The 23,911-nt window shown below is 38.3% G+C and overlaps 1 protein-coding gene across 3 annotated transcripts in view; it reads left to right on the forward strand.

The window, feature by feature from the left end:
• Positions 1-23,911, forward strand: part of PCSK2 (proprotein convertase subtilisin/kexin type 2) — a 318,578-nt gene that overhangs the window by 161,693 nt on the left and 132,974 nt on the right. For all 3 annotated transcript variants that reach the window (XM_072634512.1, XM_072634513.1, XM_072634514.1), the window contains 2 exons: positions 1,396-1,504; positions 16,104-16,141. In XM_072634512.1, the coding sequence (XP_072490613.1) occupies positions 1,396-1,504; positions 16,104-16,141 (147 nt within the window). The remainder of the gene's footprint in view (positions 1-1,395; positions 1,505-16,103; positions 16,142-23,911) is intronic.

Here is a 23,911-nt window from a genome sequence, read left to right on the forward strand (position 1 = left end):
AACCAGAAACTCTTGGGCCTAGTGCTCTGTCTGTCATACAAAGACTAGTCTAGTTAAGATACGTTTGTACTCAAAGTAGATACAACATAATAAGTTTGCTGTTGTTTTGTTTTTATTTTGTTTATTTTTTTAATCATAGTTACTCTCAAAGACTATTACTAAATCTTAGAGAAGTTGTAGTGTATGTGGGTGGAGAGATCATCCACAATAATTAAATCATGGATTTTAGGTGTTTTAAAGTATATTCAATGCTACTTCCAATAAGGAATTCATCTTCTAGTCACCCAGGTTCACAACCTAGGAGTCATCCCAGACTCTTCATTCTCCCTCCCCTAACAGTGTCAAATACTGTGGAGAGATTTTAAAAATGAGGATTGGAAAAAAGTCACTGAATTTGGCAATTAAAAAGTCATTCAGAGCTTTCCAAAGGAATATCAGCTTACCTTAAAAGTCCATAAAACGGCCAATGCATTATAATCCTGTCTGAGAGGTGAACTCTGCTAAGGGAGAGGCATCATGACTTACAGGGAGAGCAAAAGTGTGGATTTAGAATCTTATTGCTTTGCATGAGTCTGTTTTCAACTTTGCATATTATATCACAAAGTAAATCATTCATTCAACAATTATTTAGAAGCAGTGTACTGTTATAGATAGGAATACCCTGGTCTTAGAGTCTGGAAAGCCTAGATTCAAATCTCATTTACACACTTACTAGCTCTGTGACTCTAGGTGAGTTTTGGCTGTTGTTCAGTCATTTCAATCATATCTGACTCTCTGTGACCCCCATCTTGGGGTTTTCTTGGCAAAGACATTGAAGTGGTTCATCATTTCCTTCTCCAACTCATTTTACAGATGAGGAAACTGAGGTAAACAGGGGTAAGTGACTTACCCTGGTTACTGGTGACTCGACCCAGGGTCATGTGACTTGTCCAGCATCACATATCTAGTAAGTGTCTGAGGCCAGATTTGAAGTCATGAAGATATGCCTTCCCGATTCCAAACCCAATGCTCTCCCCACTGCACCACCTACCTGCCCGTGGGTGATGTACTTAAGTATTATGCTCCTGATTTTCCTCATCTATAGAAGTATTGGATTCAGTGACCTCTAAGGTCTCTTATAGATTTATAACTATGATTCCATAATCCATTTATGAAGTGCTACAATATACAAAACATTGTGGAAGATGCAAAAATAAATAAGAGATGCCCTCATGGTATTTGTAAGTGAGTAGGCAGGATATGACATATATAGAAATATAGAACATTATATAGTAAACATGTAGAAACTATAATGAGAAGAACATAAAAGCACCATTAAAATAAACATGAAATGAAAACTCTTAGTACTCAACCCAAAATAAATAAGGCTCTTCTGCTTTTGAATTCATATATCAGATCAACACTGGACAAGCTGATGGGACTCCTGGACTTGATTTGAATGTGGCTGAAGCCTGGGAGCTAGGGTACACAGGGAAAGGAGTTACCATCGGAATCATGGATGATGGTAAGTATTTCAAAGAGAACATGGATTTATCCAGAGATGTTCTGTAAATATTTAACAACTGATTCTCTGAAAATGCATGCTACACTTTTAAGCTTAATCTACATTGGTTTAACATTTTCTGTATCACTTTCTTAAGTCCAGACAATCAATAAATCATAGATGTGCCAGTTTCTGAAGTGTAAACACTCCCACTGAAAGCTCTTGGTTATTGGTTCCCAAGAGGCAGTCAAGGCAGGCTCCAACACTCCCCTGGACTTATCTGTTTGCTTTCTTTACAATGAAGCTCACTGTAATAGTACATCTATTTTTCAAAAGGTGTTGATAAGGTACACCATATAGCACAATGCCTGGAACATGGGAAGCACTTCATAAATGCTTGTTGACTGATTGACTGATACTGTAGAGTCTATACCATGTTGTCTTTCCATTTATGACTAAATCATCATCTTTCTCCAGCCCCTGAAGAAAAGGAAAAATTATGATGTGGCTATTCATGTTTCATCTTCTCCCTCTTTAAATTCAGTGCATGGACCTGCCACTTCTCCACCAGTTCAAGGAGGAAGGGCAGGAATAAAACTATCTTTTAAGACTGGTATCATCACGATGAGTTCTTGGCTTCATTTTGCTAAGGATCCCATATCCCAGAAGTCTCCTGTGAATACTGTCCAAAGACCTTGTGCCAGAGTGATTCTAAGTCATCTTGGTAGAAAGGTGGCTTTCAGCAAGCATCCCCAGAACAAAACTTCTTAAACCACACCTGGGAAATTCAATGGCAACGAATCTAAACTTCAGAAACAGAACCTGGTCACTTTCCATGGCTCTGAGGAACATAAGCAGAAGACTTTCTTGAAACCTAAGGAAGGTGGGCAAACCAGAGGTGGAGGTTGGAAAAAAAAAAAAGACAAACTGCATTTCCCTGACAGTCTTTTCATTTTTCTCTTGACACTATTAGCCATTGTTCTAGCTCATGCTATTGCCCTCCAAATATTTCCATTTTACTTGCTCCATGCCTAAAATGCATACCCACATGCCAAACCCATTCATGTTGCCTTGGTCCTTGAGTTCCCTTCCTCATATATTATTATCATTATGATCACATAAAGTAACATCTTATAGTAGGTTCAAAAAATTAAATTTCACAAATGCCAGATCAGAGATGTGTAGTTAAGCAGCAGTAGAGCCTTTGGGGTAAAAAACCTGGAAGTTTTCAAGTGGCACAAGCTTTATATAATAAAACAAGGAGGTACAACAGCCAAAAATGCTAATTCAGTGTTAGGCTATGTAACCCAAGTCCCAAAGTGCATTAGTATGAGACTCTTTGCTTATTGGAGAAGAACAATGCAGCAGGGATAGGACAGAGTTGGCAATAGCTGCAGAAGAGAAGAGAGCTCCAAGCTCTTTGAGTCCAGTCTCTTTGGCCTCTGCATTCCTTTTGGGTTCATCTGGCTTCCAACTTTGAGAGACAGAAAATGGACAATGCCAATCCGACTTCAGATTACTAGAGGGAGAATAAGAGTCTGGGAAGAAACTGATATGAAAGGAGCTGCTAGTCTCCATCATGTCACTATCCCCAGCTTGTTACACTAGAGATTTCAGGGAGGTACCAATCAGAGAATTCCTCCAGTCTGTACTGTTTGGTATATATTTTCCTATGGGTATTATGTATACTTCCATGTAACCAGAGCCCTCATTTCCCCATTAAGAAATAGCAATCAGAAGTTTAACTTGAACTTGGAAATCATATCTCCTAGGCTAACAATATTTAAGGGAGCAGATAGATATAATTATAATTATATATAATATAATTGTCTCTCCAAAGAAAGCAGAGTGGTCAGCCTCTGGCCCCACTTCCTGCTTCACTTCCTGGCAGGGAATAAAGTCTCTCTGGAGAAAGGTTAGAGGAGAAGAGGCTAGAGAAATCTATTCTGTCTCCGCACAATGACATCCTCATGTTACATGTGGGAAACAGCCTTCTCTATAGCTACATTAAGAATGTATAACACTCAGGCTAAGGAATCAATAGCCAATCAATCAAACAATCAATCAATTAGTATTTATTAAGTACCTAAACTCTGATAGGTAACATGATGGTTGCTGGGGGAGGGGGGGAGGGGCGGGAAGAGGCTGAGAGGTAGAAGAAAGAAAAAAATGAAATAGCCCCCATACTCAGGGAGCTTACATTCTATCAGAGTAAAAAGTGTACATGAAGATATATATGAAATACATACAAAGTAATTTCAAAGAGTACCAGCTGCCAGAGGGATCGAGAAAAGCCTTATACAAAAGATAATACTTAAGCTTATTTTGAAGGCTGATAGAGAACTGTTCTTTTCATTGACAAATCTAATGGTCTTGTCTCGGTCTGCATCCTTCCTGACCTCTCTACTATGTTTGATACTGTTGGATGAAGTAGTCAGGCAAGCAAAAAGTGTTTACTATGTGGGCACCCAGTTTACTACCAGGTACCAAAGGCTAGGGTTACAAATACAAACCAAAATAGAGTCTCTGCCCTCAAAGGACTTCCATTATAAAGGGGGAAGACAACACACAAGAAGGAGCTGACAAATGAGGGGATAGAGGAGAGAGCCGAAGGTAGCCATTTGGGGCATAGTATTGAAATCCAAAAAGTCAAAAATTCCTCTGGGAGATGAATGAAGGTTGACTGGCCTGGGTCCCTCCCCAAAAATGGAGGCCCTAGCAGGAACTGACCAATGGAAGAAGGGAGCTGGCATGACAGGGAATTTTTCAGGATGAGAGAACAACAGGAGAGAGTGGATACCCAAAGCAGAGATGCCCCCGTTGTTAAGGAGGTTTGAGGGTAAAACTGTGACTAAGGCATGGTGTTGAAGTCCAGAAAGTTAAAAGCACAGACTGGAAGAAAATTAATGTTGGCCATCCCGGGGCTCCCCCCAAAATGAGAGAGAATGCAGAATCCAGCATAACTCCTAGTTTGTGCACTTGTTTGACTACAAGATTTGTGGTGCCCTAAAAGAAACAGAGAATTACAGAAGATCAGTGGGTTTGGGGGGGGGGGGAGGAAGATAAGTTTGGTTTGGGATATATTGAGTTGAAGGTATCTATGAAACATCCAATGGAAAGCTTTCAATAAACTACTGCTTATGTAGGCTTGGAGCAAGGAGAGATAAAAACTAGACATATTGTTCTAGAAGTCATTTGCATAGTGATGATAATCAAATCCCATGGAATTTGATACATTTGTTGAGAAAGAGAATGTAGGGAAACAACAGAAGAGCCTTGGTTGCGGGGCAGAACACATCCAACAAGAACAAGTCCAGGTGTTTTTTCCAACTGCTCTGCTATTACATTAACCATAAATCTCTGATCTGTACTTGTGAAGTGTAATTTTTTGAACCTAGCAAAGGACACTTGGAAAGAGCAGGGAGACAGAGAGGAGGAACTCAAAGAAGAGCAGTGTCATGAGAATCCAGAACAGATAACATCCAAGAGAAGAGAGAGATTAACTGCATCACATGCTGCAGAAACAATGAGACAGGAGCAGTTAAAGGTCATTGGATTTGGCAATGAAGAGATCACTCTGGAGAGTGAAGTTTCAGATGAGTGATGAATCAGCCAAGTGATATAATGCTTGAAGTGCCAGACCTGGAGTTAGGATAATCCAAATGTAAATGCTGTCTCAGACACTTAATAGCTGTGTGACCCTGGGCAAGTCCCTTAACTTCTCTCAGTCTGTTACTTCACCTATAAAATTGGAATAATAATAATAACACAGGGCTGTTGTGAGTAAAAATGAGTTAAGATAAAGCTCTCGCAAATATCAAGGCACTACGTAAATGTTTGTTGTGATGATGATGGAAGTCATATTGCAAGATCTGGGAATAGACTGAAAGGAAAGGAAGTGGAGACAATGATTATAGGCAGCTTTTTCTGGAGTTTCACTTTGTAAGGAAGATGAGACAGGACAGTAGAGACAGAAAGAGCTGAAAAACTGAGAGGGAACTGATTGTGGGAAGAGGGGAAATCTGCTGAAGGAGGTGGGAGGAGATGGGATAAAGGACACAAGAAGAAGGTCTGATGTTAATAAAGAGAAGAGCTACCACTTCATCAGAGAGTGGAGTGAAGTAGGACAGAATGAGGACCAGTGACAAAGGGTTTTGAGCTATAGAGAAGTAGCAGGAAAGAAGAGGGAGTTATAGCAAATGACCTTTCTCAGTAAAGTATAAAGTGAGATTTTAGGAGGAGATGATAACAGAGAGATGGTGTGGGAAACTTAAGAAGAGAGGATTTGAAATAACCACTGTAGGAAATGCAAAATTACATTATAGAATCAATTACCAAAGAAAGAGTAAATAGATTTCCTTGTGGCCAAGAGGGCCTCATTGAAATCAGATAACATAAATTTATAGTGGACCCAGTCAACATGGTTAAATGACTTTACAATTCAACAGCCCAGGAATAGAAGTAGAGGAGGCAGATGTTGAGGGCTAATCTATGAGAGATCCAACTGTATCTTGCCCTAGTCAGCCCTTACATGAACGACTGTGTTCAGTTCTGGGCTCCACATTTTAGAAGGGACATTGACAAATTGTAGATCATTCAGAGGACATTAACAAGATGGTAGAGAGACTAATGTTGATGCCATCTGAGAATTTAGAGGGACAATCTGGTATGATGCAAAGGCAGCCTCAGAATCAGGAAGACCTAAGTTCAAGGCCTGGCTCTGACATACACTGGCTGTGACAATGAGCAAGTCATTTGACCTTGACCTCTCTGTGTGTACCCCAAAACCATTCACTAAGTTGAAGATATTGAAGACATATAGCCTAGAAGAGGGATAAGTCTAGACATTTAAGAGTACATGACAGCTATCTTCAGGTATTTGAAGGGTTCTCATACTGATGAGGGATTTGTTGGCCCCAGAATGTGAACTAGGAAAAATGGGTGAAAGTTGCAAAGAGGAAAATTTCAGGTAATGTCAGGAAAAACTTCCCAATAATTGGAGCTATCCAAGAATGGGAATGGGCTGCTTGTGGTGGCGGCAGGCTTCCTTTTACTTGAGGATATCAAGCAAAGATCAGATGATGCTATAGAGGAGATTCTTGTTCAAGTAAGGCTTGTTTTAAATTGTTCTCTTTTCCCTTCCAACTCTGCATTTGGTAATTTCACAAACAACAATAATACATCCATTGAGTACCCACTGTTTTCAGAGCACTGTGCTAATATTGGAAATATAAAGAAATTATATATTAGGATCCCTGCTCTCAGAGTGCAATGTATGATATTATTAAATGCATAACGCATAAAATATCACATATGCATATAAAAATAAATGCCTCAAGAAGGGCAAGAATAATGGCAGAATTATGAGTTATGATTCTGTTTGTGCCATGATAGATAGCTAAATCAGAGTAACTTGTCAATTACTATGTTATAACTTGATTATGTATATCAACGTATATGTTTTTGTTCCCCTGGGTCACTGAAATAAAATTCAAGATACCAAATTTAAACACATTTTAATTTTCTCATAACCACTAAAATCAGACATTATAGCTATTAGGAGACTATGGCAATCATTCAGGTAGGTAGGAGGGAAAAGAGAAGAAGGGTCAGAATTTACTAATGTAGAATAAATAGGGCTATTTGGATAGGAGAGGTGATGTAAAAACTAGTATGTCCCCCCCTCCAAAAAAAATGATTCAGATTGTTAGTGACTCTTTTTTCTTACTGCTGTCATGCTATATCATGTATATATGTATGTTGGTTGTTGTCCTTCATCTTCGAAGAGGACCAAAATGACATCACCATGATAAAGTAAAATTTCAGTGTGTCCAACTGTGGCTGATCAGACCAATATGAGCTTGGAATGCTCTACCACAGGTTGGGCACAGATAGTCCATTTGAATATTTGGGGTGGATATCCCAAATCCGTGCATCCTGCGTTTACTTTGTGCTGTCTTAATTCTGCTTTGTTCAAAGAGCACAGCACCTTTTCTGATGTGGGCACGCCATGCTGAGTGATCCTGTGCCAGTATCTCCCATGTTGTACAGTCAAACCCAAAGTTCTTGAGGGAGACCTTGAGAGTGTCCTTATGTTGTTTCCTCTGGTCATCATGTGATTTCCTGCCCCATGCAAGTTCTCCATAAAATAGTCTTTTTGGCAAGCATATATTTTGCATTAGAACAACGTGGCCAGCCCATCAGAGCTGCATTCTCTGAAGCATAGTTTGAATACTTGGCAGTTCAGCTCAAGCAAGGACTTCAGTGTCTGGTACCTTACCATGCCAGGTGATCCTCAGAATCTTCCTAAGACAGTTCAAATGGAAACAATTCAGTTTCCTGGCATGGCGCTGGTAGACTGTTCATGTTTCATAAACATATAACAATGAGATCCACACAACGGCTCTGTAGACCTTCAGTTTGGTAGTCAGTCATATACCCCTTCTCTCCCAAAGAAGCTTTAATGATATACATGTATGTATAATATGTTTGTATAGTCATATCTAGACTGGGCTAAAAAATGTTGATTTTGCAAGGGAATAGGGACAAACTTAATCCTAAGATCCTCCATGGCTGAATGATAGAAAAATGTTTTCATAGGATCATAGATCTAGGGATAGAAGAGACCATAGAATCCATATATTCCATTCGCATCATTTTACAAATGAGGAATCTGAGGCACAGAGAGGTTATATGACCCATCTATGGTCATACAAGTAACAAGAACAAGATTTAGAATTTGAATTCAAGCCCTTTGACTACTGGTTCAAAACTTTTTCTACTGAACCATAGGTTCATGGCTCCCAAGAGCATATGGATTTGTTCCTTTACCTCTCAAATCATTTTTTTTCTGGTTTGGTCTTACAGAAACATATAAAAACACAAAGCTCCTCAAAAAAACCCAAACTATAGTCATAACAGAGTCACAATTCATTAATTTGTGAACTCTTTCCCTGTTGAAGAAGGACTATTCAATTTTTAAATAGTACTTCCAACATCTCTAAGAAGAGGCTTAAATCTACATATCCAAACACCATTGATACACACAATCCTAATAGACTAGCTGTCTGTCTCCAAATAGTTTGATTTCACATTGGGCCCCTGCTCTCAGCCTATCTCAAGGTGATATAACACTGTCAATAGCATAGAATAATACTTCACGTATACTTCTTGAGCCAGGCTCTTCAGCCAAAGTGGCCCCTTCTGTGGTGCCAGATACCTTGGATTCAGATGGCTGTGGAGGAGAGGTGAGGTTGGTGACCTTGCACAGCCCTCCCTCACTCAAAACAAAGTGCAAGTCATGGCATCATTTCTCTAATGGCATGATCTTCTTCGGCAATGAAGGACAAACACAAAAACAACAGCTACCTTGGAAGCCAATGTAAACTTTGCAGGTCTGTTTACTTTGATTTCCTAGAGAAAATTCCCTACTATTTATCAGCCTGAACTCTCCAGAAATGAGTTTCATTGTTTTTCCCTTGGTTGATTTACATATGAAGGACATTCAGAAAAAAATGAAATAATGATTTGTATTCTTTCTGGAGATCCACAAAGAACACTGTGTTCCCTAAAGCAATCCTTTGAAACCATATTGCTATGGAAGCCAAATAAGTCATCTAGCTTAAAGTCTGATTTTTCTTTGGAGAGTCCATTAAGTGTCAAAACCTGAAAACAATGCTGCCGTGTTTTCTGATGAGTGATACACTTTGAAGAGGATAAAAGAGTTTTCTCTGGTGGCTAAAATCTTTGAATATTAGAAAGAGAAATAAAAGCAAAGAGAGGAGGGTATGTGTTAATACTTGAACCCACTCAACTATTTCATGTTCCCTCAGTGCTTTAGCATCAAAACTTTTCTAAGCTAGGATGAGTTTTATAATATAGTTGTTGAGAACCAAGTCCTGGGTCTAAACAAAACTTGTATAGTCAGCTAAGTATGATGGAGGCCTCCCACAACTGCAGGCTTGCCCTGCCCTGTTCTTTGGTTGGTGAATATAGACAGTGATCTGGAAATGGAACTATTGAAAGGGAACTAAACATATACCTTGGGGATTGCCCCCAATAGCTCTTATTATGCATATTTTAGTATCCTTTGTTTAAAGTGCCTGGATTAAGGCCCATATCACCCTTCTCTCTCTCCCTGAAGAACTGATGGGTAACTTCCTTTTTGACCATATTATCATAGTTATAGAGCTAGAGGGGACCTCAGAAACCTTCTAATCCAATCCCTTCATTTTATAGATAAGGAAAATTGAGGCCATGAGGGATAGTGACGTTTGAGGATGGAGAGTTATTCAAGGTTATAAAGGTAATCCAAGGGCTTTACATGGGCTTCCAAGGTAACTGTCCAAGGTAGTAAATATCAGAGGTAGAATTTTAATCAGGAGTCTGATAGACCCAGCATATATAAGTACACAAAAGTTGATTGTAAAATTTTCATTGTGAGCAATTATACCTCAAAGATTGGCAAATGCTGCAAACATGGGTTTGATTCATCATTTGGTTGATTGGGTAGACTCAAGAAAGTGATAGAGTCCTGCATACACTTGTTTTCCAGAGAGCTGGTGGTCAAACATTTACCAGCACTTTACTGATTTTAACTCTGTTCCTAACACTGTTTAGAGTGGGTGCTTTTTTTCCATGACAATGTACTGTCTCCATTTACATTCAAATTTGTTAGTCAATGAGAAACTGGACATTCTGGGTGGAAAGGAAGAGGAGAGAGGAGGTCCTGTGAGGTAGAAGGAGAGAAATTAAGGTAGCTTACTGTTTCTTTTTATTTCCTATATTGTTTTGTGACCTCTGGAGTGGGAAAGATGGATTCAACACAAAGGATGGGACCTCAAATAAAAATTTTAAAAAGAAATTCCTAGACCTTCCTGAGCCACACCATTTAGAGTTATAACGGACCTAAGAACTCATCTAATCCCTCCCCCTAATTATAAGTAATTTGCCCATACATAGGTATGGCATAGTCTTACATAGGTAAGAAATATCAGAGTTGAGATTCAAACCCAAGTATCCAGTGTTCTTTCCATGGTATCATTTTGTTGTAATTCTCTCAAAGATAAGAATCAACTAATCAACAGGTTAAGTATCTATTATGGTGCCAAGCTACCAAGTACTATTGTAAGCAGTAGAAATACCAAAATAGGCAAAAACAGTCGTTGTCTTCAAGGAACTCACATTCTAATGGGGGAGACCATATGCAGTTAGTTATGTACATACAAGATATATATTGAGGATAGATGGAAGGTAATATCCCAGTGATGATGCTAGTAGGAGAGGGCGATGGGAGAGGTCTTCTGCAGAAGTGAGATTTGAGCTAAATCCTAAAGAAAAACAGGAAAGTAGAATATTGAAATGAGGGGTGCAGAACATTCTGGGCATGGGGGACAGCAAGAGCAAAGGCAAAGAGTGGGAGATAGAGTATATTGTATGAGGAACAACAAGTCAGCCAGAGTAGGCTAACAGACCATAGAGTCTGCAGAGAGCAGTAGAATAGATTGGAAGGTGGACTTCCATTAAAAGATGATGAGATGAGCATACTGAAGTACAAATACTGGAAAATTTGGCCTTCAAGGCATTGAGGTGGTCAGCTGTCCAGAAGCCACTTATCATGTAATTGGACATCCCTGCCTGCCCCTACAGTGAAAGAAAGGAAGGAAGAAAGGAAGGAAGGAAGGAAGGAAGGAAGGAAGGAAGGAAGGAAGGAAGGAAGGAAGGAAGAAAGGAAGGAAGGGAGAGAAAAAAAGGAAGGAAGGAAGAGAGAGAGAAAGGAAGGAGGGAAGGAAGGAAGGAAGGAAGGAAGGAAGGAAGGAAGGAAGGAAGGAAGGAAGGAAGGAAGGAAGGAAGGAAGAAAGGAAGAAAGGAAGGAAGAAAGAAAGGAAGAAAGAGAATTCCGCTGATGTGGAAAATAAATACTGTGTATCTGCATTCATAGGCAATAGAATAATGTTCCCCAGCCATTCTATTGACTAGATATCATATCAGGAATACAAATTTGGAGACTGAGCTTATTTCTGAGCACTCATGCCTGATATGAGTTCCATTCTCAGTTTGACCTCTCTGAACCTCCTGTACCTCCTTCAAAGCTCAGACCAGGCACTGCTTTCTTCCTAAAGCCGTCTCAGACCTCCTCCCCCAATTATTCATTCTCTTGCTTTCTTTCAAATTATCCATAAATTCTATGCCCCGCCATGCCTACTCCTACTGGAATGTAAAACTCTGTGAGCACAGGGCCTTTTAATTTTTTTTCTTTGTACCACAAGTGCCCAACACAGTAGAGAGCCTCATAGTTCATGGTAGTTACTTAGATATCCTATTAAACACATAGTAGGTCCTTAATGGACGATAGTTTAATTGAATTAGATTATTAAAATTCCATTTATCCATAAATTCTATGCCCCTCCATGCCTACAACCTCCCCTTTGTAATACCTTCAGCACTTTCAATGTAAGGGTGCTGTATGGTCTTGAGAACTCTATCTGAGACCCTGGTCATCAGCCCAAGGCAGGAAGTTAAGTCCCCATTAAGAAATGGGTTGAAGTAAGTAAAGTCATATTCCTGTCTTAAATCATATTTGGAGTATCATGCTCATTTCTAGGTGCCATATTTTAGGATAGGCACAGATATGCCAGAAGACATCCAGAGTAGGGAAACCAGGATGATGAAGGACCTCTATGGAGATTGGCTGAAAGGACTGGAAATGTATAGCTGGGAAACAAGAAGACAAGCTTAGTGAGCTCAGCCAGAATTTGAAGGGTTGTCTTCCTAAAGAGGAATTGGTCTTGTTCTGCTTGGCCCCAGAGGGCAAAAGTAGGAGCAATGGGTGGAGGCTGGTTAGACAAATATTTTGTTTCAAGTAAGGAAAACAATTCCTAGAAATTTGAACTATCCCAAACCTCAATGAGCTGCCTGATGTTTCAAAATGAAGCTGGGTGAACACTTGTCATTGTAGTAAAGAGGATTCTTCCTCAGGGATGAGCTGAGGGCTAAGCAGCCTCTGAAGTTCCTTTCATTGCTGAAATTCTTTAGTTCCATGATTCTGTGATAGTCATAAAAGCAAGGGGGTAGGGAGTGGTCACGGGATAGGTGGTTAATGTCAGGGATACTCATGAAGGACTGGAGTTAGGATGGTTCCCTGGGACCTGTAAAAGTCAAAATCAGAAGGTGAAGGCTCAAGACAGGGATAAGGTCAGGCACTGAGTCAAAGAGAGCTCCAGGCAGAGGCATTATAGCAATGGGCATGACGCCCTGGGAAAGAAGTTGGTCCATTATTGGTGAAAAAAATGTCTAAAACCCTCCTTAGGCCTTTTTCCCCCCTCAGATCTTCAGTTTACCCAATTGGCTCCATCTACTCAGTAGAACTCTGCTTTGGTTAGGGGCTCCACCATTAGCATTCTGATTCCCCTCAAGAGCTTTTAGTCTCTCTCTTAGATGGGAGGACCACATCTTCTGACCTCACTGACTCTGTGTTCTCAAGAGATACAGTGGACAAGTTGAAGAAGGCCTAACCCTTCTTGCCATTAGCCAATTTATATCCTCCATGGATACATGGGCCCTGTTTTTCCTTGGCTAAGACATGGACATGTGACAATTCTAAACCCTAGGTTATTAAAAGTTTAACTATGAATAGTACCACAGATCTCCCTCACAATCCTCCCACCAAGTGATTTAAGGTCTGGGCCTTTAGCAGGTGCAACAGGACAGCCTGGGCAATTGAGAATTTTGAGTGAATTAGATTCTATGACAATCTAAATCACTGATAAAAAAAATCTAGAATGGACCTTATACATCAAAAAGTCCAACCCCCTCCATCTTACATGAGGAAAACAGAGGCCCAAAACAGTCGAGTGACTTGTCCAAGTCAAACACATAATAAAGATCTGAGGCAAGATTCAAACCCAATGGTCCATTATTTCAAGTCTAGAGTTCTGCTCACCATATTAGGATGCTCCATATCCTCAGTTTACAAGTGAAAACATGATTGTTTATGTATGGATAATGGACTTTCAAATTATAGATACATTGATATGTACAATCTGCAAATATTAGAAGTATCTGTGATTTTTGTCACTAGTGGAAAATTCTGGTATGAGAATGCCTTCTACCAATGCTACTCTGAGTGAGTCTATGACATGGGAGATAAGTCCTAGGGAATTATCTGAGGCATACAGAGGTTAAGTGACTTGTTAAAAGGTTCTCACAGACACATACATACTAAGAATTGATAAAAGAGTAAGAAGTGTTTGGATTTTTTTCATCCTAACCATTATCATAAAGAACTCCTAAAACAACATTCCTACTAAAGCTGATCAACAATTGTTCAGCACTTTATAGTCTTAGAGAGTTACCTGAGTCACTGAGATGTTAAGGGACTCCTGTGACCCCACAACCATTATATGTGAGAGGCAGGCATGGAAACTAAGGTGGCCAGCTGTCTATCTGCTATGCCAGGCAGTATCTAACTGAACTAATAACATAAGAACTGACCATGTGAATCAAAAGACACACTCAGAAGAGGAAGCTTTACCAGAAAAGATAATAACGGAGGGAAGAAGGAAGGAAGGAAAGAAAGAAGGGAAGGATAAAGGGAAGAGAAGAAAGGAAAGGGAAGGAAGAAATTCTCTTCTGGCCTTTGGGGATGTGGATTTTATCCAAAGTACAAAGAAGAAGATGTTAGCCTTTAGATTACCTATAAGCATGCACCTACATCCGGCTGAATGAAGTGTTAATCAACATTACCAAGACTTTCCCTCTAATCCATTTGTTTTCCTGTATTCTGAAGCAAATTAAAGACTTTCTGTTATTATATATATTACACATTTTCTGTGGAAATAAAAGTTTAATTGGTCTCTTACAGAAGGAAAAAAGGAAGGAAGAAAGGATAAATGGATTTATTATCCACTTACTAGGTGCCAGACATGGTACTAAATGCTTTACAAATACCATTTCATTTGATCTTCACAATAACCCTGGGGAGAGAGATGTTTATTTTTATCCCCATTTTAAAGTGAGGAAACTCAGGCAGACAAAGAGCAAGGGACTAACTCAGGGTCACACAGCTAGCAAATGTCTGAGGCCAGATATGAACTCAGATCTTCCTGACTCACAAACTTTCCACAGGTATGCAGCATAACATATAATTTTTTTTCAATATATTTCAGTTAGTCAACAAGTGCTCACTGTGTATCAGGTATACAAAGAAAGGCAAAAACAGTCCCCTGCTCTCTAGGAGCTCAAAATCTAATGAATCATATGCGAACAACTATGTGCATATAAGATATGCTTCTTCCTCATCTCCTTAATTCCAGCTCCAGGGTTCTCTCCACCATTCCAACCAGTTGCTACCAATACCATATGTTCAAAAGCGAACTTCTGTTAGAGACCACAAGGTACTTTCCTGGATGACCTCCTGGCCATCATAAGGAATCCAGGGACAGGGAATGGGAGGGTGTCACTTTTTTATTTTTCATTCTTTATCTTTTAGTATTTTATTTTTCCCAATTACCTATCAAAATAATTTTTTAAATGATTTCCAAATTCCCTCTCTCCCTCCCTGCCCCCAGGAACCCTCTTTTTAAGCAGTAGTTATACATCCCTCCCCACTCCCATTCCCTCAAAGTTCCTATCCTCACCAAGCTTACAGTGGTCTACTTGATTTTAAGTTCAGGCTCACAAGGAACATTGCTATAAAAGGAAAGATACAGCCAGAAGATATGCAAGACTGTGACATACAACCACCCTTGATCCACCTTGGTCATTCTTGGACATGTCACAGAACATGTGAGGTCTATCCAGAAGCTGGTCAGCTCTGACAAGGCTGTAGACTGGCTCAAAGGGCTCTTAGACATTAATTAGAGTTTCGACTGTTTTATACTCAGGAGGACTGAGAGACTTTAGTGCTTTTCACAAATGCATTCATCTGTAGTGAAGTATCTTCTTTCCCCACCCCCCACATCTACCTCATCTTGCCCCAGTCCCCCAAGTATCTTTGAATATACCAATTATGAGGAACCTGGATTAGGACCCAAATATGGGTTGGTGGTCACTGGTTATACACATGGATGCATTCTTAATTCTGACTGTTTCTGTGCACATATCTTGTTTCCACCAACACTACCTCTTAACCTCTAAGAGAAAGGTACTGTTCTCATAGGATTATCTCAGCCATGACTGTTATACTGAATACTGCAGTGAAAATGTAAGAATTTGAAAGAGACTTAAGTATTTAAATTGTATGTAAATTTACATTAAGTATAAAATGTAAGAATTTCTACAACTCTGTCCCAGGAAGGGGTCTTTCTGAACCATTGGTCATGAACTCTGACATCTGTGTCAGTCGATGCTTTAGACTGGGACAAACTCATCTAGCATGTCTGTCCTGACTGACACTGATGCTTATCTGCCAGTATATCTCAATTTAAGGCATTAATGGGGTACCTTTGAGGTAGGTAGCTGACATGACATAAGTCTGACTTTCAATCTTCACAATCATTTGCAGTGCATGTGGTGGGGTCAAGGAGGTGGGCGATATGGGGAAGAAAACCAGAGGCTGATGCTAGGAACCATTCTGAAGGCATTAACCTCTGATTTCTATGCTTTCATTCTCTCCTTACAGGAATTGACTATCTGCATCCAGACCTTGCTGCAAATTATGTAAGTACAAGCTACCCTGTGCTGGGAAATGTGGGAGTTCTTTACTGGTCTGCTCTTTTCAGCCTTGGGAGCATGCAAACATTAGAGCCACCAATCTTGTAGCTGCTGAGTCCTTCCTCAGAAGGCAAATGGGCTGAAATAGGACTTGGCACCATGTCAACTTTGAGCTGCTTATGAGAGACAAGGAGCAAGGACAAAAGTCTGAAAAGAAGGGGACAGGGGAAGCATGAGAGTCTGTCATTTTGCCTTTTCTGTAAAATAGGAATCTTACAGAGAGGTCATTAGGGTTAGGAAGACCAGCATTCAAAATTAACCTCTGATATATACTAGCTATGTATCCTTGGACAAGTCACTTGATTTTTAGTAGTCCAGGCAACCCACTAAGATTATAAATTTTAGAATCATTGTCTATCAATATTGGTAGAAAGGAGTTTACACTGATGAAGTCAGGAGTCCAGACCAAAAACAAAAACAAAACTTACTAACCAACCACCTTCCAAGGATATTTTAAGGAACTAATGAAATAATGTGTTTAAAGCTCTTTCTAACTGTAAAACACAATGAGAAGCTAAGATTCTTGTCGAACTTGCTCTGATGAGTCAGAACAAAGAGGGAAGTTCTTCATTTATTTATTTATAAAGTCATTTTCCAAACCACACTACCCATGCACACTGAGCCCTCTCATAACAAAGAAAAACAATTTTTAAAAAGCTGACCAACAAAACAACCTCACTTCTTATCACATACAATAGTTTGTACCCATGGTCCTTCTAACATGAAGAGGAAAGTATAATTTCATAATTTATTCTCTAGGACTAATGTTTATTTCAGTTTAATTTCAAACTAATTAATTTAATTAATTTCAAAATAATCTGTATTCAGTTGCCTCTTAGTGTTTTATGTCTTATAGTTCTGAGGATTTATTTCCATATCAGTTCACCATGTCCTCCCATTTTTAAAAAACCTTATACTCTTTGATTCTTATTATGTAATAATATTCCATTTCATTCTTGTGCCACAATGCATTTTCCCATTCCCCAGTTGATGGGCATCCACTTTGCTTCTAGTTTTTTTCTTTCTTAAATTGTTGGAGTGCAGTTCTAAAGTGACTATTATAAAGAGCTCTATCCTCTTTGCTTTGCCTGTTTACAAGTATTTTACAAGCCTATACAGAAGAAGAATTTACTCTTAGGCTCTTGATTCTGTACAACTCATTTAGACTTTAAACTTCTTGAGGACAGGAACAACATCTTTTTCATGTTCTGTAAAGCTTTCCTCATCCCCAACATTTAAAGTACTTTGAAGGACTGAGTGATTTTTGACATAGAGCAGATCATGAACAAGAAAGAGATAGTGATAAAGGCTGCCACTGGGACCGTAGCTCACACTGTTGTTTGAGCCCAAGGATTCATACCACATTTGGAGGGATGTATAAGTATGGTCAAAATCTCCCTAAATCATTAAACACAATTTAAAGATGTTTGAATAAATAATAGTTCCCTTTCTTCCCCTCCACTCCTCCAAAATTATTTGTTCTAAACTTAGTGACTGTCACCAAAAATTAACATTCCAACACAAAAGGAAAAAATGCTGAATGATTACACATGAAACTGTTACCTTATATATGTATATTGTGTGTGTATATATATATATATATATACATACATATACATATATAGTGTATAATAACACAATAGAGACAGTATGACAGTGAATATTATCTCACAGACAACATCTTGCACTGACACATACTATCTGGGTGACCCTGGGCAAGTCATGTAACTTTTAAATTCTCTGGGAAACTCTTTAAGATTCTAAGTTACAAAAGAAATGCCATACTGCATTGATATAGGAAATTTCCTCATCTGGGAATTCCCTACATCAATAAAATCGTAGTTCTAGTTCCTATCCCTATATTAACTTTAGAGACCATATAGCATAGTAGAATGTTGTGGGTTTATAATCATTATAACTTGAATTCAAATTCTGTCTTGTATGTATTACCTTGGGCAAGTCACTTAATCTCTATGTGCCTCAGACAACTCTCTAGGTTTTATCTCCTAGGTCAGAGTTAGGTAAAAATCTATTTGGGGAAGTAATTTCTACACTGCCAAAATCACAGGCCCTTTGTATATTCAAACCTTACATCACACAGTGCTTGGCACCAAGCCTGTGCTTCCTAAGTGTTTTATCCAGCTAATATGAATGTTAATAGGATATTAAGAAAGCATTCTGAGTGTTTCCATTTCTCCCTTTGAAATTTTTTTCCTTCTGGGTATTTTTCCAAATTTTATTTTCATCACTATTGTTTTTACATTTTATTTTGCTCTGATTCTGCTTTCTTGGCACTGTATCACTTCATATAAATCTTCCCACATTTCTTTGTATTGTTTGTATTTACAATTTGTTATGATGTTCCATTTACATATCATGATTTATCGAGCCATTCCCTATTCAGTGTACACATGGATCATTTATGTTTTTGTTTTGTGTGCTATTACAAATAATTTTCCTGTAAATATTTGTTTTTATTCAGTTGTGGGGGAGGGAGGGCTAGTTTCCTGTCAGTAACAAACATCCTTATAGGGGGATTGCAAGGTCAGGGGGTTGGAACAGCTTTAGAGCTTTTGTTGTTGATAGCCATATTTCTTTCCAAAAAGGTGGCACCAATTCACAGCTCCACCAACAATGACACAGTGTCAGACTGCTTTTACGGTTCTAAGCAGAATCATTTTTCATGCTTTGACACATTCACTTAAAAAAATAAACTCTCAAAAATTTCGATGGAAGATTGCTAAATTAAATTTCTTCTATCTCCAAATTTAATAATGTAGTATTATTATTTTAACCTGAAGAGAATAATCTCTAAGAGATGAGAAGGCAGAGAGAAAGGGAGAGGGAGAGGAATATCTAATTTGCAGTAGTTCTATTTCATCAGCACTCTATAACATCTATTCTTATCCATGTTACATGGAGAAAATAGAATTTTTCTAGCTGCTTAACCTCCCATGACCAGATGATGGAATACTGATAGAAGTAATTGACATTACAGAAATGTATTTCCATTTGCTGGTTTACATTCATGCATCTAAGAGAGTAGGATATATACATATGCACACATATTTATCTATGTATATAAATATATGTATGTATGTATATTGTATATATACATATATGTACATTTTTAGTGGAAGGATTATATCAAGTTGAATGAATCACTCACTATCTGGGACACACAGGTTCTACTATATATCTTAAAAGGGATTGACAAAAATGAACCCTAACTGAAAATTACATTGCTGTCTCTGAAGTATGAGAATTCACTCAAATATCTTACCAAAGTTTCCAGAAAGTTAGCAATTTGGTGACAGCATCCACATCGTAGAAGCTTTAAAAAAATCCTCTTTTCTACTCTCTCCATACCTACCATCATCACCCTATACAAAAACCTTATTGTTCGATTTAGTTTTCTCAGGAGTTAACAATTTTACATGCTCCTTGAATTTAGCGGCATGTTCAGATGATGGAAGATGGAGAACATACTCAGTCATGACCTCTTTTCAGTGCCTTGTGGATTTCCCTTTCTTTGTCTTCTCAAAACTTAGATGACTCTGGGGATTTTGATAAAGATGAGATTAAGGAATTTAAATCTTATCACTTTCCCTAAAGTATTAATATCCAGAGCCTTTCCCCTACTAAATTAAAATGCCAAGAATAAACTAATTCCAACATCCACCTGAATGTTCTGAAGATTTCACATAACATGGATTAAATCCATTTCTTTTCTTTCCCTCAACCTTCTAATATCCTTCTGTGGAGGCCTCAGGTTGTGGTTTGGTTCACAGAATCCCAGAGTCAGATGTGTAAAGAGTGTACAAGTCTTTCTTATAGCTCTTCTTACAAGTCTAGACCTTCATTTTCCACATGGGCAAACCGAGGCCCAGAGAAGATAAGTGATTGCCCAAGATCACAGGGCAGTAAGACTTGAGCCAGACTTTGAACTCAGATCCTATATTTATAAATTCACTGTTCTTTTCACTGCACCCCATTAAATTATCCAGCATCTTGAAGTTCTGCTGAACAGAAACATATTTGTAACATATTTAGGCACATAAATGGTGCAGTAGGTAGAGCACCAGGCTTTGATTCAGGAAGACTTGAGTTCAAATCCAGTCTGAGACACTTCCTAGCTGTGTGACCTTGGGAAAGTCACTTAACCTTTGTTTGCCTTAATTTCCTCATCTGTGAAATGGGAATAATAATAGTCCTATCTCCAAGGTAGTTGTAAGGACCAATTGAGATAATAATTATAAAATACTTAACACAATGCCTGGCACATAGTACGTGCTATATAAATGTTAGCTATTATTATTGTAAGTTTCTGCTTCCTATTGAAAGCTAACACTATACAAGAACTGCTTTTGTGATTCTTCCATGCAGAAAAAAATAGAAAAAATTCAAGCCTAATCATGGAAAACTTGACAGGTTGTACCCATTTTAAGTAGACTGCAATCCTACATGGAAAAGACTTGGATAATCCTTCAAGGATCTCTGATTTCATTAATAAGTTCTCCCTCCTTCAATGCAGAACTCAACAATCTGTACCTCAGCAGACAATCTTCATGATTTGCCATAGCTGAAAAAATAAATTATCCTCTGAACAATCTTCAGAAGCAAATCTTTCCAACTGTAGCCTGGCATATCCTGAGATGATATAGGTAGGCTCGTACTCAAGGTTTTTCTATTTGGGTTAAAAACCCATGAATGCTTCTACCCCTATTCATGCCCTGAGGGTCATTTCAACATTGTAATTAGAGGAGTGGAACTGTGATAATCAAATAAGTTAAGCCCTACAGATTGCCTCCCTGTCCTAAAGTGGCACAATATTGAGTTAGAAAGATCTGAATTCAAAATAGAATCAAAGATATTCCCAAGACCATCTAACCCAAACCACACTGACCAAGAACACCTTCTAAAAATTGCTGAGAAATAACTGTCCAGTCTTGGCTAAGAGAGCTCATTCTAATTCTGAACATCTCCTAATTTTGCTGATCTTTGCACCATCATCATCATCATCATCTTGTCATAGTGAATAGATAGCAGTTCTCAGAATTAAGAAGATCTGAGTTCAAGTCTCTTTTCTGACATACTGATTGTGTGACCATGGGCAAGGTACCTAAATTCTCAGTAACCCTAGGCAACTATCTGAATACACACACACACACACACACACACACACACACCACAATTAAAAATTAATTTTAAAATTCATACTATAATTAGCAAAATGAGAATTGTAAGTAGAGTACACTGTGCCCAAGAGAGGAATGAAATCAGTGGACAGTGGTAGACTTGAAAATTATTTGGACAAGGGCTTTACCAAACTAAAGTAGTCAGTTTCACACCTTATTAAATCCCTTAATGACTCCTGGTGATCTATTGGCCCAGTGCCCTCCTAAGAAGGTATTCTCTCAAAAGGAAAGGACTTGGAAGTTTATTTGAGATGAAGATCAAGACAGGAATAATCTGTAAAGAAAGTGATTCTATCAGGTCAAAAATCAGCACATCCACAAGTGTGTATAAACTGCTTTCTTTGTGTCTAGCATTGTAAATAATTAGGTACATCTAAGATATATACAGAGTAAAAAGAAAGCAATAACTAGCATCTTGGAGGGCAGGAGAAGGAAGGGGGGGCAGGAGTGTGGTCAAAAAGGCCTCTTCAAATGGCAGGATTTGAACTGAGTCAAGACAAAAGTGATAAGGGATTGAACTAGAATGGTGGTTGTGTGAGTAGAGAGGAGCCATACACAAGAGATGTTGTAAAGGTAGAAATGCTATGTTTTGACAATGAATTTGATCTATGGGATGAGAGTGAGGAGTCCAAAATGGGAAGATAATGGTGCCCTCTACAATAATAAGTCAGTTTGGAAAAAGGCAAAGATAATGAATTCACTGTTGGACTTATCATTTAAGATGCCTATGAGATCTGTAGTTTGAGATAACCAATAGACAATTGGTGATGTGGGACTAGAGTTCAGGAAAAAGAAAAGTACTGGATAGATGGATCTAGGAATTATCTGTGTAGAAATGATAATTGAATCCATGGGAATTATATAAGATCACCAAGTAAGATAATATAGTACCTATCCAATTCCTTCCAAACTTAGAACTGTGATACTCTACCCAGATATCCCATCAATCCTTCATAGTCACCATTAAAAGTTTACAAAAGTATTATTAAAACTTTATTAAATAGAGAAAAATAATTTGTTCAAAATTCTTTTTAACACAGAATTTCATGCTCTTCTTGTGGCATTCCTACTCCCCAGCAGCAGCAGCAGCATATCATGTCATAATCAATAGAGGGCAGGTTTCAGAATTAGGAAGACCTGTGTTCAGATCTCCCCTATGATTCATACTGATTGTATAACCACGGGCAAGTCACAACTTCTTCTTAACCCTAGGCAACTCTCCATAGCAATAAGTTATGGGGTAATTGACACTCAGCATTAGCAGGAGGAATTTTAAAATTGTGAATGTCTTATGCTAATGAAGTCATACATCAGGCTACCGCTACCATCACAGCCACTGCCATTACTAATATATTACTAATATTAATACTGCATTTAATGATGTTTGCCTACCACTAATGTAATAAATGACAAAGCAATTATGTCAAGGAAGTGACTGCCACTCTAACTTCTCTTCAAAACTATAAAGTAAGAAAATAAGTACTGAGGCTCAATAAGACTAATAATTATTGGCACAAACACTTCATAAAGGCATATGAATTACTACAAAAGCATTTCATTAGCTTTCCTGCAGATATTAGCCTGATCCTACCTCTCTTAGTAACATATATCTACTGCCAAAAGGTGAGAACAGTAATAGCTCCTCAAAATATTAGCCCATTATGTGTCAATCAACCAACAGACATTTAATAAGTGCCAACTATGGACCATATGTCCATACAAATCATTCCTGTCCGAATCAATAAAAAATGCACAAACAGAATAAAACAAGAACTTAGCTGAGGAACCAAAGGAGGCACTAAAAATCCCTAAGGGCGTAAAGGACAGTGTATTACTCTTTGAATCAAATTAGAATATAATCTCCATGAGAACAGGGATAGTTTCATTTTTTTTGTATTTGTGTCCCAGTTCCTTACACAATTCCTGGCAATAGTAGATGCTAAATAAATTCTTATAGATTGATGAGTATTAGTTTGATGATTCTGAATAAGTTGCCTGAAAGTGGAGTAACATATGTATTGCCTTTAGATATTGCTGGAAAACCTTTGACCCTATTCTGTACTCATAACTTATTCATGTCCTACAGATATATAAATTAAGCCCAAGTATAATGGAGAATGATCAGAGTTTTTGATGTCGACATAGAAAACTTTTCTACTTAAAATGCCCCACCAAATAGGAAGTACTGTGAAGATCAATTGATATAAAATGCAGGTACAGTCTAAATCCCTGTTGGTTCTACCTAGCTTTAATTCCTATATCAGATCTATTAAGTGGGACTAAGTATGGCTTCCACATTAAAGAGACAGTAGAACCATAGATGATATCATGCTATGGAGAATTAACTATATGGCACATTTAAAAACAGCTCTTTCATCTCATGGAATCTTTCTCCAACTCTATCATAATACCATTTTGGATTTGATAAGTTTAAAATTAATGATCATCAAAGTAAACATAGAAACTGAAAGCTTCACGTGTGGATCTGGAAATCAAGTGAACCAAATACCTTTGTCTT

Source organism: Notamacropus eugenii, chromosome 1 (genome assembly GCF_028372415.1).
Source record: "Notamacropus eugenii isolate mMacEug1 chromosome 1, mMacEug1.pri_v2, whole genome shotgun sequence".
NCBI lineage: Eukaryota > Metazoa > Chordata > Mammalia > Diprotodontia > Macropodidae > Notamacropus > Notamacropus eugenii.